Genomic DNA, 16,868 nt, shown 5'->3' on the forward strand with positions numbered 1-16,868 from the left:
AAATTAATGGACAGACAAAAGAATGTGCATCTCACTATTACAGTGTGAATGAAACAATGTAGCAGACTTATTCAGCATACATTTTTACATATTTTCAAATAAGTGTACCTTTAAATAGATTGAGCAGTCTTCTAATTTAGGTGTACAATATTCATGAATCCACCCTCCTATTTCTCAGTTCTGAAACCATAATCACTCAACAGGCATTAAATACTCCTCTTGACCCAAAAAATGAAACAGCTGTGCAAATGTTCACATGCCCTAATTAAAAGGGGTGGTTGATTCATTTTAACCTATTCTCCATAATATACTCCATCTATAGTGAAATAAGTAGTAATGGAGAAATTCTCTTTAATGGGTCCCATGTGTTCCTAAATGAATTCAACACTTGGATGTGTGTATTATAGACTATGTACTCTATGTCTTCATGCAATGCATGATAGACATAAAGACATGGAGCTAAAATATATATGCATTTGTAATCCATGAAGCCTTTGTGATTTGGACATGAGTAAGTAGTACTCAAAATTCAGTAATTGTATGCTTTTCCGGCACTGATAAAACTACTGTACATAGTTATATTTAAGTTGTCCCTGTATAATAATTCCTACCCATGATGAAACTATACTATCATCCTGATATACTGTTAAAGCTACACATAAAGGATATACTACCCAAACAAGACAACAGAAAAATGTAAAGTACTAGAATTTCCTCAAATCAAAGAACACTGAACAAGATGAACATTGCTTTTCATTTAATTTTCAATACTGAACTGTCTGAATAAAACAGACATATTTGGGTATTTTCTGTCTGGCAGCGTGAAATGCTACAGTACATGGTGTCAATATAACCGCTTTCACTTATTTTACTTCATAATACAGTAGAATATTGTAGATAATGTGCTATTTAAGAGCTTATCACTATTTCCATAGGATGCTTTCCTCTAGCTCATCTTAACATCACTGTAGCATGCAGATAATAAAGTCCATAAACATACCATGCTATCTTTGTTTGTTGTTATTTTAATTATACAGTAATTCCATGCCAAGGTCTTTTACTATGTCACGATAAATATTCATCTCCTTGATTTGGAGATGGTCCTCCTATTATTCGGTTGCACTGATTGGAGGCTATAGATCTTTGGGCAGCCAGGGGCTATCAGCTATGCATTATTAAGGCATGTCAAAAGCAACCCACTCACTTTTTTTTCTTGTTTTGTCTCTGCAGTAAAAGATCCTGCTTAAAAGCACCTTGTTGCTATGTGAGCAACAGGAAAGTTATCAGCTTCCTGTCTCATTGCATTCCCATGGCAACTGAGACAGATGGCTTGGAGGGGGTGTATTAGAACTCCTTTAGATTATTTATTAAAATGAGACTGCTTCAACACTAGATTCAGTTCTAAAGCAAAGGTCATGGTATTTATATTTTTAAATTTTTGTATTCCCCAAATGTCTAGAACCTTGAAAGATCTTTAAATCTGTATTATCTCTCATTGGGGTAATCCCCAGCTTCCAATATCAAATCACCAATGTCTGAAATTTAGGCCTGTTTGCGTTTTATGGCAATGAAGGAAAAACACATTAGATTGAGAGGCATTAGATACATGACAAATTATATCGGTTCCATTATTTATTTGTTGCATTTTAATGTACTGTATCTCTTTGAATTATCTTTTAAAGTACTATAACACATTAAACTTGATCATAAAGACTTAAAGAGGTAAAACATTGTGCCTCCATTTCCTTACTAAATACACTGTATGTAATTGCAGTTGGAAGCTGAAACCAAGTTCATAAAGTGTGAGCCTAAACTTGGATACATAGAAACCACTGTTTCATTGAAGGAATAATTTCCACTTACTGTAAATATGAAATAAGAAGCCCATTGATGTTTTCCAATAATCTTTTTATTTTTACAAATAAGAAGCCATATGCACATACAAATAGGCCCTGTACAAACTACTAAGAGCAAGTAGCAAAATTCAAAACATCTTTTGCTTTATATTAAGAAATGTTTCCTTCTAAGTGATATATTTTAAAGCACAGAAAAAAAATCAGTATCTTTGGATCTAAAAACCAAAGTGAAGTAATAGAATGACAAATAATTAGAGGAAAAAGTGCAAATGCTGAAAGCAGCACATTGTGTTTTGCTGTTGTATTCTACATTGCTTCAAAACAGTATATGCACAAAAAAATGCTTCTTTACAGACAATAAGGGAAAAGGCATTTGATTAAAAGCAAAACGGCTATTTTCAACAGCAAAGGTTTGAGAAAAATCTGAGAAAGTTGCTCAAAGAAAGACACTAACCTATATGTTTGTGCTTTGCTTTGTGCTTTAACAACTTGCGTTCACTTTTGTTTCACTGTTAAAGAATACAGACAAGATGTAATGAATTGTGGATTCTCCACTAACCTTTACAACAGAGCTCTTCAAACACAATATCCCCTTCAAAAAGCTAAACTACTGCAAAGTGCATGCTTGAAAAATTTCTCATTCAGAGAAGCAAATTGCGGCATGGTCTTTTGCGTTATTTGCTCAGCTTTATAACAGCAGAGCAGTACATAACAAATAAAAAAAATATATATATTACACCTTCCCACACAATCCTTGCAGTAATTAGCTGTGCAGAAAAGACCTTTTTCTGATTTTAACACTTTCCTCCTGATACATATCATGACAAAGTCTATTTTATTGAAGAGTTAAACAGTTGATTCTTCCTATCTTTCTTTTTCTGATCATCTTTATTCTTATTATTTTGAAATGGAAAATGTGCCTCCAACATACCTTCTCAGAATAAACCACTTTGAATAGAACCAGGTGAGCTGGTGTGAGATTTGGTTTCAAAAGTTATTCTATGGTTGTAATAAACTTTCGAGGATAAGGATGAGTTCAACAACCCTGAGGCAAAGCCACATTTTAAACCATCTGAAACTATTAAAAAAACAATTTTCAACAAAATGGCAACATGAAAAGGCCTTTCATTGCTCAGCTGAACTCTTCGGGAATTTGTCCAGGAATACGGAATCCTTGTATAGTCTGGTCTAGAGTGTTTCTGGGGCTGGAATTGATGTAACTGGAGCGGGTTTCCACTGTGCAGCTGGTCCTTTGTAAAAACTGAAGGAAGTTCTCCTGAAGGGAGCCATCGTGGCTAGACACGCCAACTTCTGTGGGCCTCGTCGTGTAGCACCTTCTGAGCTTGCACAGCTCCTCTCTGATCTGCCGGTTCAGCAGTCCGTAGAAGAAGGGGTTGATGGCGAAAGAGGAATAGGCAAGCCAAGTGACCACAATCTCCATGTCTCCCGGGCTTTTGAGTGCTTTGTTGCCTGATAAGTGCAGGTGAAATGAAAAGTAAGGCAGCCAGCAGAGAAGAAACTGGCCCACGATGATAATCAGAGTAAACGCTGCTTTGCTCCCTCCAAAGATTCTCTCAGGGGAAAGCCTTTGGGGGAGGTTTCTGGTGGTGATGATTGTTGTCTGGCTGTTGATCGAGTCTGAGCGTCTTTTCGGACTAGTGGTCCACGTGGGAATGGGTCCATGTTGCAGAGCGGCAATCCTGGCCACTTTGTAGACATTACAATACACAGTGAAGATGACAACGGCAGGGAGGAAAAAGCAGAGGATGCTGAAGATAATGACAAAGATCTTTTTGTAGCTGCTGTGGTTCCAGTATAAAGAGCAATGGGCAGCATTTGTTGAGGTCTGAGTACTGTCCATGGACCACCCCAGCAAGGGAATGAATGCTAATAAAATAGACTTAACCCAGATGAAAATCATCACTGCTATAGCTAGGCTGAGGGTCATTTTGACCTCATACCTCATGGGATGTACTATGTAATAATACCTTTCAATGCTAATGGCTGTTATGGTAAATATTGAGGCACAAATAAGGCAGATATTAAGGAAAATATAAACGTGGCATTCCAACACACTGAACACAACCATATCAAAAAAGGGGGAGCTGGAGACAATGCCCAAAGGCATTAAGAATACAGCAGAGAGAAGGTCCACAATGCACAGATGACAGACAAATCCAAACTTCCTCAAATGAGGGGCTTTGATGATCACCACTATTACAGCTGTATTGGCTAGTAGCGCAACAATGTTCAGTGACACCATAAAGAAAATCCCAAGCAGGTTTTTGAAATTGGTTTGTACGTTGGGAAAAACTCCTAGATCTGTACTTGCAGGTGTAGAAATAGGCTTCACATGACTAGAAGAGTCATTTGTTGCTGTGTTATTTGTCATCGGGTTCAACATTTGACCTAAGACCTCCATAGTTCATAGAGAGAGCTTTTCAAGAAGCATACTTAACTGCCCCATTCTAGGGTTTCTGTTTCCTTCTGAACTAGTTCCACTTGGCGTGACCTTTTTTAGAAAATATCTTGATATAAAATCCGTGTCCTGCAAAATAAAAAAAAGGATATTTTAACATTTCTAAGATTCCTTTTTTGTAACAGCACAAAAAAAAGAAGTATCCCACTTACCAAAGATTCTGCAATTGTAAGAGTTTGCAAGAGCTCCTAAGAGATTAAACTAGAAACTCACAATGTCAGGTCATGTATTGTATACTATACAGTATATTCAGCATTTTTTTAAAGTGCATTTGTCACTAGCCATTAATTGGAACACGGAATAATTCAAGAAAGTAACCTATTTAATGTTCTGGAGCTATTTATTTTTCTTTTGGTCCAGCAAGATTATTTTCTATATGGGAAAAAAAGTAGAAAAATCTTATTTCATCTGTTATCCTTGACGATGTAGTTTAATCTGTAACTGGACGTAACTGGATGAAACTAAATTAGAAACGACACCATATATCAATATGATTATTTCTCGTCTAAGACTAGTAGAAAAGTAGAACCATGTAATGTGATGGTGTATTTACTGTATCTACATGAACAATCATGATTTATAACAACCATGATTATGACATAATACGAGTAAAATGAAAGCAAGCAGGGGATTGCTGATGTACAGCTTAATCAGCATGCCCTTGTGATCAAGGATCACTGGTCTTTTCAGCCAGCTCTTTCCTTTCCAGATGAAATTTCCATTACAAGAACATAAGATGCATAGGAACAGCCTAGTTTATAAGCTTACCATCAGCTGTCAAGTAGCTGTAGTATAGATTTTGATGTTGATATTGGTTTTCAATAACAACAGACCCTTTCAGTAGATAAACCTATGGTTTAGCTCCTACTAATGTACGTAGGAGAGCAGCTTTCCTGTGTAATAAAAGGTCCATCAAAGTCTCAGTTTGGACTTAATACATTTATTACTTGTGATGACAGCATGCCCTTTTCTTTTCTTTCCTAGTTATATAGCTCTGTACTACATTAAGAAGCCACAGTTTGGATGGACAGCAATATAGGTGAAAAATAGATGCTAATGTGCTGCGAAGCAAGGGGGCCTATGTCATCTTTCAGAGGAGGTGTATTATGCAGGTGAGTATTGCATTCCCTATTGGTTTTCAGGCTATTAAAAACAAGTGAGAATGGGAAATACAAAAAAAATATATCAATGTGTTCTACAAGAAGAAGGAAAAACCTCTGGAAACATTTGAAAAAAAGACAGCAACATACTGTACAGTAATCTTAGACCCACAGTGCTGAAGGGTTGGGTTTTTGGCTGCCCAGGTAAGGCAGTGAATAGCACGCTAACATTTTTTACAATGTTTTCAATGGATAATAAACCTATCAAAACTATAAGATACATCCGACCACAATTCTTAAGCTGTGTCATTTGCTGGTGTATAGGATTTGTGAATCTGTACTATGGGTAATGAATTCTCATAAAATCTTCATATATCTTACAGGATACTTTTTCAGGGATTGTATGTAGCAAAAATATATTTGCACATGATATTCAGGAATCATATTAAAAAAAATTCTAACGTAGGATTTTAGTGTGTGTTTTGCAAATAAAAGCTTTATTGTCCTGTTGGATATGTTAATGGCCCCCAAAGCCATAATCTACAGTAGATGTAGTTTAACTCTTTCTTTCATAAAAAAGGTTTAAAATGCCCCCAATAGCTGCAATGCATTCTAATGAATGCTAGTGCTGTCCTTAATTGTTTATTTACATGGATCTCCACAAGACAAAAATGCAACATGGATTAAGGCAAAAGCCCAGTGATGAAATATACAAAAAAGGCCAGCGGTGAATTATTATTGTCACCCTTCTAAAAGTCTTTATTTTTAACTGCTGCAATGTAAAGCAAAGTATTAAATTTGCAAACACAATGACGCTCCACTTTTACACAGAAACATATCCTGTCTGGAACAACTCAGCCCATATCCTGTCAGTTGGAACGCCAAAAGATTTACTTGTGCACCATGCCACTTTAGGAAAAACATGTTCCACAGTGCCATCAAGGAAAGGCAAATACATGTGCCAAACACTCCGAGAAAGATTCTAATACAAAACGTGTGTTATAATCTTTCAACGTCCTTATTAAAGATCTCTTGTTTGGCCGTGGTACTGTATATTTTTTCTCTTTTTTTTATTGCCAAGAACAAGGTTACACTGCTACACAGGGTAAACTTAAAAAAATGCTAGCAAGCATACCACAAATAACTTATCTTTGTGATATAACATCTTCACATTTTAGGATTTTATGGCTGAATAATGCCAATATTTTCTGTCACATTGTAGCGCCTAATATTTTGATATGAGAAGAATGTTCTCAACATAGCAACCAACACCTTGACATGCCTCTAGTCATTGTACAGATCATAAAAGATAAGCTGACCTGTATTGACAAGCAATATACTGTAGGTTTTCATAGCTCAATATTAGTGCCTCACAACTGTGTATTTACAGTATGTTTAGCTCAGCTCCTTGATTATTATCTTTCATTACACCTTTTAAAATTAGCATCATTCTTGCATCCTTTTCATTGATGAAGGATAATTTCCAATCTGTCTTTTTCTTTATTTTACTTGTCTCTCAGCAATCAGGTGCAATAAGTATGTACAGTATCGCTGATTCTTTTATATACTCCTTGTTTCACCCTGCGCTGAATGCCATTCATCAAAAGCAAATTTGTGGGAAGACCACTTCTCTCAATCAGACCTTCAGTGATTACTGACACTGAATCTTCATTTGACTGTGTAAAAAGTGTGAAACCGTGTAAAATAGTGCATTAATTATAAGAAGCATTATGAATGCTGGATACTTTGAATGACCTGGCTATATGAAAGTTGATAGCCTATCATTTCAATTTCCATCTCATTTTTATGATTCCCTGTTCCCTGTGTATTGAAAATCCTATTGGCTATCATTGGCAATCTTAGGCAATTTTCACTATGAAATGCTAATGTAAATCAGGACACAAGGCCTGCTAATACCCAGCTGGTCATCTTTGACAGTGGAACGAGGAATCGTGATAGCTAAACTCTGAAGTGCTTGGAATTAGGAACGTCACCATTTTGACTTTGGAAGGTTCTCTTTTGTAGTAATACAAAAAAACGACATTTATTACTTTTGTAGTAATCCAAAAGAGAAAAAAAAATTACTCTTTAGTGATACTGTACATTGGACAGTGAACTCACCTCTGTTTCATCATTAATACAGCAGATCCCCTCATGAGTGGTTCATGGATTGTTCAACTTGCCTTGTATAACAACATTTAGCTCTCTATGCATGGACACCTACACACAAATATGTGCAAGCAGAACTGAACCTAATTCTTCTAACCCTATCCCAATCCACCCCCACCAGTTTATGCTTGTTTAAGAAACAGATGAAAACTCATAATGATGAACCCATGCCTCCTCTAGGAGGTATAGTATTGTGAAATAAAATCGCCTTCATTTTTGTTTTTTAGCCATTTTTTTCTGTAGGGTTTTTTTGGGATTGCTGTTTTAATTCTGAGCAGTTTTCCTCTGACATTGTTTCTGCTGACATTTTGAACTGCCTTTGCCGTGTTTGCTAATAAGAACTGCAGAGGGCATGTGGCTGCTGTAAGCAGAAGTAACCTTCAATATTATGTAAGGTTGGTCTAATTTTTATAACATCATTTTCGGTTTGAATGTGTTGCCAGAAGACATTTTGAAGACATTTGACAAATTTAAGACAAATTTTAATCACTAACAGATTAACAGTGATCGGAGGGCAATGAAAGCAACTGTGCTTTTTTTAGTGTTATCACAGGTTTTCAAAATGTAAAGCAACACACAAAGGCAATTGAATATTTAATTATTAATATTTCACTATGTAATGATATTGAATCCAAAGTTGTTCTCTGTTTTGCCTTTTCGATAAAGTTTCCATAAAATATTGCAGGATTGGATAATGGAAAGAGTTTGAGTTTTTATTATTTTGAGCTGACTATTTCATTATTTTATTTTAATAGTGTAATTATTATGACACAACTATCTGATAGTTGTATTATCTGATAATGGTATGGTACTGTAGTTTCCAAGAAAGTATGGAATTACAGAATGACCGTACAGTATATGGTGTCAAAATAATAAAAAAGGAAAAAAAACAGCAAATATAAATGTTATAGAAAATTCAGTATTTAAAAGGCAAACAAGTTTCAATCTTAAAATGTTATTTTAAGTGTCATATATGCTTGGCTGACACACTGGACAAATAAACCATGATTAAGGCCAAACATGATTCAACAATCTGGACCAAAGTCATCTGTTATTTTTATGCTACAGATTGCCTACTTAATTCTAAATTTAAATAGAAATGATTTTAAATAGAGGTAAATCAAGAGAAATTGTGTAATTATGTAAACTGAGTACTTCATTAATAAATGAGATAAGACTAAATATATACAGTAGTACCTCTACACTTTTTGAGTTAATCAAAATTTCTGTTAGGGGTTCTGTTAATTTACCTTGATCTCTGAATAAGCGTTCATTAGTTTGATATTTTTTTTTAAAACACATCAAAATCAATTCCCAATTCCCAGTTCCCAACAGCAATCATTCTACACTGTACCTGTGTCCTTAGAAACCCCAGATAAGCTTTTGTGTATTATTTTCTCTTCAGGTTTTCTCAATGTCACTGTGTAAAGGTGTAAATAATACCACGTTCTTGCTAGAGGAGATGTGAATGTGTTCTACAGGGCAGACCAGATCTAAAGCTTCCAGTTCTATTAGAACAGTCTGACTTTACAGTCTATGTATTTGTTAACCAGTTTTTCTTTTTACATTAACAGTTCTGCTATTCTGCTATTGCATGGGTAACTCACATGTGGACATGGTGTGTAGCCAGTACCAAGATGTTGAGGCATGGGGGCATGACCTTTCCCAGTCAATGATTTAGGTAAGACCCAAGGTGTGGCCTGTCCCATGACCCCTGATGGCAGAGCTAGCAAACTAGGTCTCTTTGGGAGAAAGAAGGTTGATGTACAGTAAGTAACATTACAGGAGTTACAGTATGTTTATTGGCACACTGGTGCATTGCTAAAGGCAAATTCAAATAGCCTCTAAGGTTTCCAGGCAGCTCTTAGAAGACAAAAAATGTCAACTCTAAAGAGCCATTCATGATGTACAGTAAAAACTACTAAACCACTACCTGTGCAGTTCACATCCAGCTGTGCTAGGTGAGTGGTCCCATATCTCCACAGACTTCTATGAATATCTAGTGACATGATATTATATGACATTACAGTTTTCACAGCCATTTGACATGGACTGACCCACTGTTAGGCATATTCTCCAAAATTCTGGTAGGGCAGTATACTGTATGTCCACCCATCCATCTTCTGACCATTTTATCCTATATAGCAATGGTTTCCAATTCTGGTCCTGGTGACCACTCAACTGTTTGTTTTTGTTCCAGCTGAGGCCTCAGTTAGACAATCAAACCCTTCATTGACCTAATAAGAAGAAGATTATTTTGAACTGTTTGTTCCCAAATCCAAAACATGTTGGAGTTTTAATTGTTGCATTTTGGAAGTGAAATAAAATCCCACACTTGTGACTAGAAACAAATATCCAATAGAAGCAACGTCTTGGATCAAGTAAGGCTTCAGTTCTCTAATTAAGGTGGGATGGAATAAAGACCAGCAGATGTGAGGGTCACCAGGACGAGGATTGGGAAGAGGGTCGCAGGGAAGACTGAGCCTATCCCAGCCAGCAACGGGCACAAGGCAGGATACAAACTGGACGGGACACCAGTCCATCACAAGGCACACACATAGATGCACACACAGATAAAGGATAAAAATTCAATGCCGACAGCAGCCCGTGAATTAAAATTAAGAGCCCCAGCACTGCTAGGAAGCAAAGCTAACTACTGCTGCACTCTGCGACCAATACTGTATGTGTAGGAGATGTTTACAGAATAAGAAATGAATGTGTGCAATGAAAAATTAAAGATCTCACACTGTCTGTATTTCCTCAAATGCCAGTGTTGGCACAGAGATCACAAACTATTGGCAACTAAACAAGAATTTAATTGCACAGGCTTTCTAGGTTTAATAAATAAATCATGTTCCTTTCATTTTATTTTTGTTGTTTTTTGTATCCCCTGAGTGTACTATGTGTACCAGCCCAGTGATCACACATCTTGACAATAATATTTTTTTCAGCCTAACGGTTGTTCACCTTCTGTGAATCGATCACATTTAAGATCAAGATTCTTGTCAGAAAGTCACGTGTGACACTAAAAACAAATGCTCAGTTCTAACTTTAGTTGTCCTTGCTCCCTTACCTGACTCATCCAAGCGGGGAACACGTGTTGTCTGTTGTGTTTTGTGAACACTATGTCTGGTGAATGTGTGACCTCTGTTCTACATACAGTATACAGTACCTTGTTATTCCCAGAGGATGACAAAAACTGGTTCAAACATGAACAAATATTTATCAATAAGGAATTACTGTAAATTTATTTTTATTAACTTTATTATATAATTTGGTCTTCATAGAAAATCTGCAGATAATTGGTTAAACTTGCATTTTTTTAAATACTGATTGTTTTACTATTTTAGATGAAGATGGTTTTGGAATTTGTGCATTCCTGTGTGCTTTGTATGGTGTTGTATAGACAATTTCTTCAGTTACTAAAAAACAACAAAAATTATTAATTTCTTAAATTTATATGATCAAGGTTTCAAGCAAAGGTAGTCTTCTTAATATTATTTTATTAAGGGTTATTAAAATACTTTTTTTCATAATAAGCAGAAAGTCAAGAACACATTTTGTTGTAGAAGGCACTCCCTGCACACGTGCACACATAAAATGCTACATAAAACTTAGAATTACATTGTTACCAAGGTAAGTACATTTCTGGTTGAGATAAATGATTAAATAATGTTTTTAGTTAAATTATTAGACAAATTTAATTTAAAATGTAGTAAATGCAAAGGACTAGACATCAAAAATTGAAAACTTGAATTGTATTTTTAATACTTAAACATTTTTGCTTGGTTATTAGTCTCATATTGACAGCACTTACACAGCTTCACCCTTACTGTTTTAGAACCTTTATCTTAAATCTGATGAGACATTTACGTTTACATTTTGTGTCACTTTGGCTAATTTCCTTTTAAAAATCTTTGGGCTGAGGAGCATACTAAAATGTGTTTTGTTCATCGTTGCTCAGAGGACTACATATGTCCATAAGATGTCTTTAAGTTGCATTACTGTACATACAGTACCATTGAATCCTGTTATACTGTACATGCAACTCCTGGCAATCAACCTATTTAGCATTTTGTTGAGGTCACAAACCAAATGACTTCCTACATTCAACAATTAAGTAAAACTGTAATATTTAAGATAAATGTACAATGATAAAAAGTAAATGTCTCACCTTAAATTCAATGGTGATGGGCATTGAGCTTCAGGTGTTAGGTTGTCATTATGAACGTCTCTAATGTGCCTGTATTTTGTAGTATAAGGAGTTTTTTCCTCCTCTCAGATGTCCTCTTCAGGAAAGTTCAAAAGGGTCTTTGGTGCCTCTTTAGTGGAAAACATTTTTCTTATAATTAATTTTTCTTGTAATTAATTGTAATTAATTATTTGAAGACAAGAGGAGAAATCAAACAAGATATGGGTAAGGAGGCAAAACATTCTGACCGCAAATCAGTCCCGCAATATTTAAAATATTAGGTTTGGGTCGGTCTTACTTCGGTACAGCTTTAAAAAGTTCAATCAAGGCAGAGCAGGTGAATTTGGAATAAATCTTCCTAAATGGAGATTTGTCAATAAAATGTTCTTTATTGTCCTTTTTTTTTCTTTTCTCTCTCCTGTAAAAGGTGTTTGAGGTAGAAAAAAGCCACTCAAATTCACTCTTTATGTTCGCCACATCTCTAGCTCATATATAGAAAAAAAACATGTCACTCAAAAACTGTAGCATTGCACTTTTCCCTTATTTCTAGTCATTCAATAATGCCACATAGTCTCCTTGCATTTCTTCTAAAAAAAGAAGAGAGCCGACTCCGTTTCGCTGAGGTCCTCTTAGTGGATGATGTGACTGTGTTGAAACCAGATTCTCAATTCTGTGTTAAATGCAGCCTTGTTTTTCCATAAGTCTGAGCTGGACAAGATCAGAGCAATGCTGCTGGTGGCTGGCAGTGCGTCTGCTTATTGTTTTTCAGAAGCAGATTGATTTGGAAGGGATGATATCTGATGATGCTCTCTCTCTCTGTCCAGTGCTGTGTATGGCAGTGACTGTCACACACTGTGCGTGCCTGCCTTTCTTTTTTTAAGTACACACACTCTCTGTGCCTCAGAATCAGGGTTCCTCTGGGTCCTAAAGCACATCCCTCAGACACACTGTAACTATCAGAAGCTTTGCATTTTTTGGGGAGGGGGGGACGACAGCTTTTAGTGAAGGAGATTTCTTTTGTGAATAAAATATAATTTCAGGGGAAAAGTACTGAGCCTTTTTATCACATCATGTTCACTTGAGAACACAATTTTCATCTTTTGCAGAATTGATTAATTTAGATTTTTATTCCTTATAGACAATATAATAGAAATGACCTTTAATGATTAGTCATATTCATAACATTTAAAAAGAGAAAAAAATAAAGAATATATACTGTACATTTATCCAGTTTATCCAGTGCTGCCTTCTGTGTCTCATTTAAGACTGAAAGTCATTATTGGTATCTGAAAACAGCCAATGCATACTTAGGAAGAATAACATTGCAATGTCATTAGAAGCACCTAAATTGAATAATTGATTTAAATGTCCTTCCTTTTTTCATGTGTCATTAATCATTGAGATTTGCAATTGATAACTTTTTTTCTGTAGTTTAAAATCATTTAAGATTTTTAATATACAGTATTTTGTCTTTCTTGTTTAGTAGCAGTCTACTCCAGTCTAGCTGCTCATCAGAGCTGAAGACTATCCCAGTTTCTGTGGAATTTAACTCTATGGGTATCTTTCTAATCGAACAGTGTTAATCCAGCGATTCTGGTATCCATTTATACAGCTGAGAAGACTGGAGTACTAGAGCTAAAGTGCTTTTGCTGAACCGTACAACAGCAGTGTCTGCAGTGAAACCTTTAATCTATAACCTTCCAGGTATGCCTTCATAGCCCTAGCAACTATTTAACACTTCCCCCCCAGTTTTAGCATAGTAAAATGGCAGTGGGTATTTACTGTATATTTTAAAAACTAGGGTGACAGTGATTTTTTGAGTTACTCCTAAAATGGGACTGCATCTGATGGAGTTAAAGCAAAAACAGAAGCCATTATTAGAAACACTTGTTAACTATCACCACAGTAATACATAAGTAGGCAACATGAAAAATCTGATGGCAAAAGGAAATGTTGCACATACAATATACAGTATAAATTGTGTGCAGACATAACATTTTATGGTCTGCTTACACATTTCCAATAAGACCATAAATACATTTTTTTATGTTTCTGAATGGTTTGGCAAACATAATACATAAAGTTTTTGCTGTATAGTTTCTGAAATTGCAAAGGCTTAAAAGTAAAAAAATGCCATACATATATTAAGAATGAAACCGTAAACAAAACAGTTTTCTTTTTTCTTATTTTGATTAAATCAATACACATTAATCTTGTTCAGAATAAGTAACAGTAGATTTCAGAATCCTAGCCAAATAATTGGTAACTTAAGGTCAGCAAATAATGAACTACAATTTCCAAGCATAACTGACAGTGGAGTAAACAATTTACAAGAAATGCTGTCAAGGGACTACTTGCACAATTTGGGTCCCTTAAATTGTCCAACGCAATACTGTTAAACAAACAAGAGAAGGCATTATCCTTGTTCGGTTGTTGGTAGCCTATTGATTTCAGGACCTATGGTTCTTGACCAAGTACCCAAATGAGTCTCAGGTGTAAAGACATTCTGCCTTTTTTCTTTTTGTAATCAAATGCCCACTTGTCTTACAATTGTGCTCTTCAGGTGCACCTGTCTTTTTCGAGCTGAAAGCTGTTGTTCTACCTCATTTTGTTGTAAAGATGAAGGAATTCCAAGTTATATTAGAAAGGCTAAAGAGATTGAGTTATTGTAGTCTATACTGTATATGACTGACCTTTCCTTCCAGAATTTGTTTCTGGCTAATGTTTTTTGAATGCTTTCCAGAAAATCAGTGTATTTTTGTAAGACAGGACAGTTATGTGTCAACGAAAATAACTAAGTCGTTCTCGTAGATTACCCCCTTCAATTTCAGTGCCTCTCTTCCGATTATTATCATGCACTTTCCTTTGGCTTGAGTGCAATCCATCACACTTGTTTACATTGAACTTCATTTGCAAAACATCTGCCAGGAAAAGATTAGGACCTTTTAAGTTCCCTTCATCACTGCCTGAGTATTTCAGAACCATTCTAGTTTTAGCTTATCTACAAATGTAACACAATTACATTTATTTGAGAGTGTAGGTGTAGAGCAGTAGTCCTATATACTAAAACTTTCTAATCACCAAAAATAATGCCGTAAATTAGTGGTGACCAAAACTAGTCCTGCAGAGACATAACCCAGCACATTGTAACGGTCACCCTTAAGTACGGAGGACATTTTGGGATGAGCTGTTCAATTAAGTCTTTTAGAGACCATTTGAAATGCAAATACCTAAATCCAGTAGCTCTCAAGGACTACAGGGACCCATACCTGATACACAGGTAACTGACCCAATTAACTCACAAGTGCTCCTAAGTATTTAGAAACCAACAATTTTCAATTTTCAATTTACAATTTTAAAATGTACAGGGTTGTAGCTTTCCAGGACCAGGGCTGGAAACCTCTGCCAAATGCCATTTGAAAAATACTATAAATGACTTGAAAGAAATAACACAAGTCATTTAGATTGATTTTATTTTACCTTTTAGTTTCAGTTTAGTTTTATACAAAAAAAAAACATAAGAGAGACTTTGGCTCCTCTGTGACTCTCTATTGGATAGAGCAGTTAGAAAATGGATAGAGGGAGGGGTGGATGGACTGCATTGGTCCTGTAAAAACCTATATTTTAATATTAGTTGATCACACCTATAATGATTTTGTTCTTATTTGACAAAAGACAGCAATGGAAAAATCATGCAGTTCTAAATACCAGATGCACTTTAAGTATTGTACACCTTTGTAACGTTTTGCTGTAAAGTGCTGGTGGAAGATTAACCTAAGGCTTCCAGGTGAAACTTTCCAATGAGAGAAAGTACTGTACACTAGACACTAAAAGTGTAAAATTGCTCTTTGTCTCCTTTTAATGTATTGATGTTCAATAACTTTGTTGAAAACTACAGGGGGCTGAATATTGGCTTGTCTGAGCACAGAATCTCTTGGATGATGTAAAATGTTACATTACACAACAATATACTGTACAGTATAATAAGTCTGACTATACTAGAGATCTGATATTGGAAATAGATCTTATGAAAAGATGTAAGTAGACATAAAACCATTAAAAATTATGTAAGTATACACAAGAAATCTGAATGACATCCTGACATGTTATTTATTTTTATGACTGTAGAGTGAAGCATTTAGTGTGTTGTTTATATGGTGCATTATTTGAAGTTAAAAATAGTTTTTTTTCTGTAACTGTAAACTCATGTTTTTATTCTCATATTCAGAAGTAACCTCTAGTAATAACTGTGTGTTGTTCAGATAATACTCTATAGTACCACCTACTGGCAATAAAAATTTAAAATCTGAAAAATTCCATATTTAAATCAGGGACTTGCAACTGAAGTTTGAATATTTTTACAAATTTCTTACTTTTACAAATAAAGATCTCAAAATATTTAATTTTTGTTCATTTTTATTTGAAAACTGGAAAACAACACATTTTTTTTAAATCTTCTAGTTATTCAACTGTTAATCAAGCAAAAGACTGGTCCACCCAGTCACATTTTCAGAACAATGCTGCCTTCACTGTTGCCCTCCAGTTTACATCAAGGTACAGTACATTCATACAATCTGTATCAATAATTTAACATTAAAAACATTCAGGAAGCATTTTAGCAGCTTCACTAATGAGGCCTCAATAACTCTCGTATGGACTGCAGCAGCTCTGATCTGTCCAGTTTATTAGTTTTTAAGCCCCGGACCAGAAAAGGTGAGAGAAACTGTAACACAGGCTGGGCTGAAAATAAGACCATGAACAATAAGCAGCATCAGCTATATTATATCAGTATTAATATAAACTGAAGTGTGAAAAAACATCTTTAAGGTCCTCTACATTGAAATGAGCTTTTCTGTGGCTACTAAAATTGATATGAGGCAACTGCTTATCTGGAAGCACTACAAAGCTGTGAGCAGGTCTGACATTATTAGATTCAAGAAAGCAACAATATATATATAACAATATCACGTATGAGCTGCAAATTATAGCAAGAATAAAACCGCAAAAAATGCCTTTATTTACTATAGTATGAAAGGACTTTATCTTCCCCTTACGTCAGTTGTTATAATATA

General features: G+C 35.3%; 1 protein-coding gene and 1 long non-coding RNA gene across 2 annotated transcripts in view; one reads left to right on the forward strand and one right to left on the reverse strand.

The window, feature by feature from the left end:
• LOC148835225 (uncharacterized) overlaps nucleotides 1-16,868 on the forward strand; it is a 48,763-nt gene that overhangs the window by 27,764 nt on the left and 4,131 nt on the right. Inside the window, exons 2-3 of the long non-coding RNA XR_016091056.1 lie at nucleotides 5,320-5,447; nucleotides 9,179-9,285. This is a non-coding gene — a long non-coding RNA (uncharacterized LOC148835225). The remainder of the gene's footprint in view (nucleotides 1-5,319; nucleotides 5,448-9,178; nucleotides 9,286-16,868) is intronic.
• gpr61l (G protein-coupled receptor 61-like) lies at nucleotides 1,890-12,646 on the reverse strand. Its single transcript, XM_088916180.1, has 2 exons — nucleotides 11,779-12,646; nucleotides 1,890-4,404 (listed from the first exon to the last, which is right to left on the reverse strand). The coding sequence occupies exon 2, from the start codon at nucleotides 4,276-4,278 to the stop codon at nucleotides 2,989-2,991; it is 1,290 nt and encodes a 429-aa protein (XP_088772306.1). The 5' UTR covers nucleotides 4,279-4,404; nucleotides 11,779-12,646; the 3' UTR covers nucleotides 1,890-2,988.

This window comes from Atractosteus spatula, chromosome 5 (genome assembly GCF_055471065.1).
Source record: "Atractosteus spatula isolate fAtrSpa1 chromosome 5, fAtrSpa1.hap1, whole genome shotgun sequence".
NCBI classification, from domain to species: Eukaryota; Metazoa; Chordata; class Actinopteri; order Semionotiformes; family Lepisosteidae; genus Atractosteus; species Atractosteus spatula.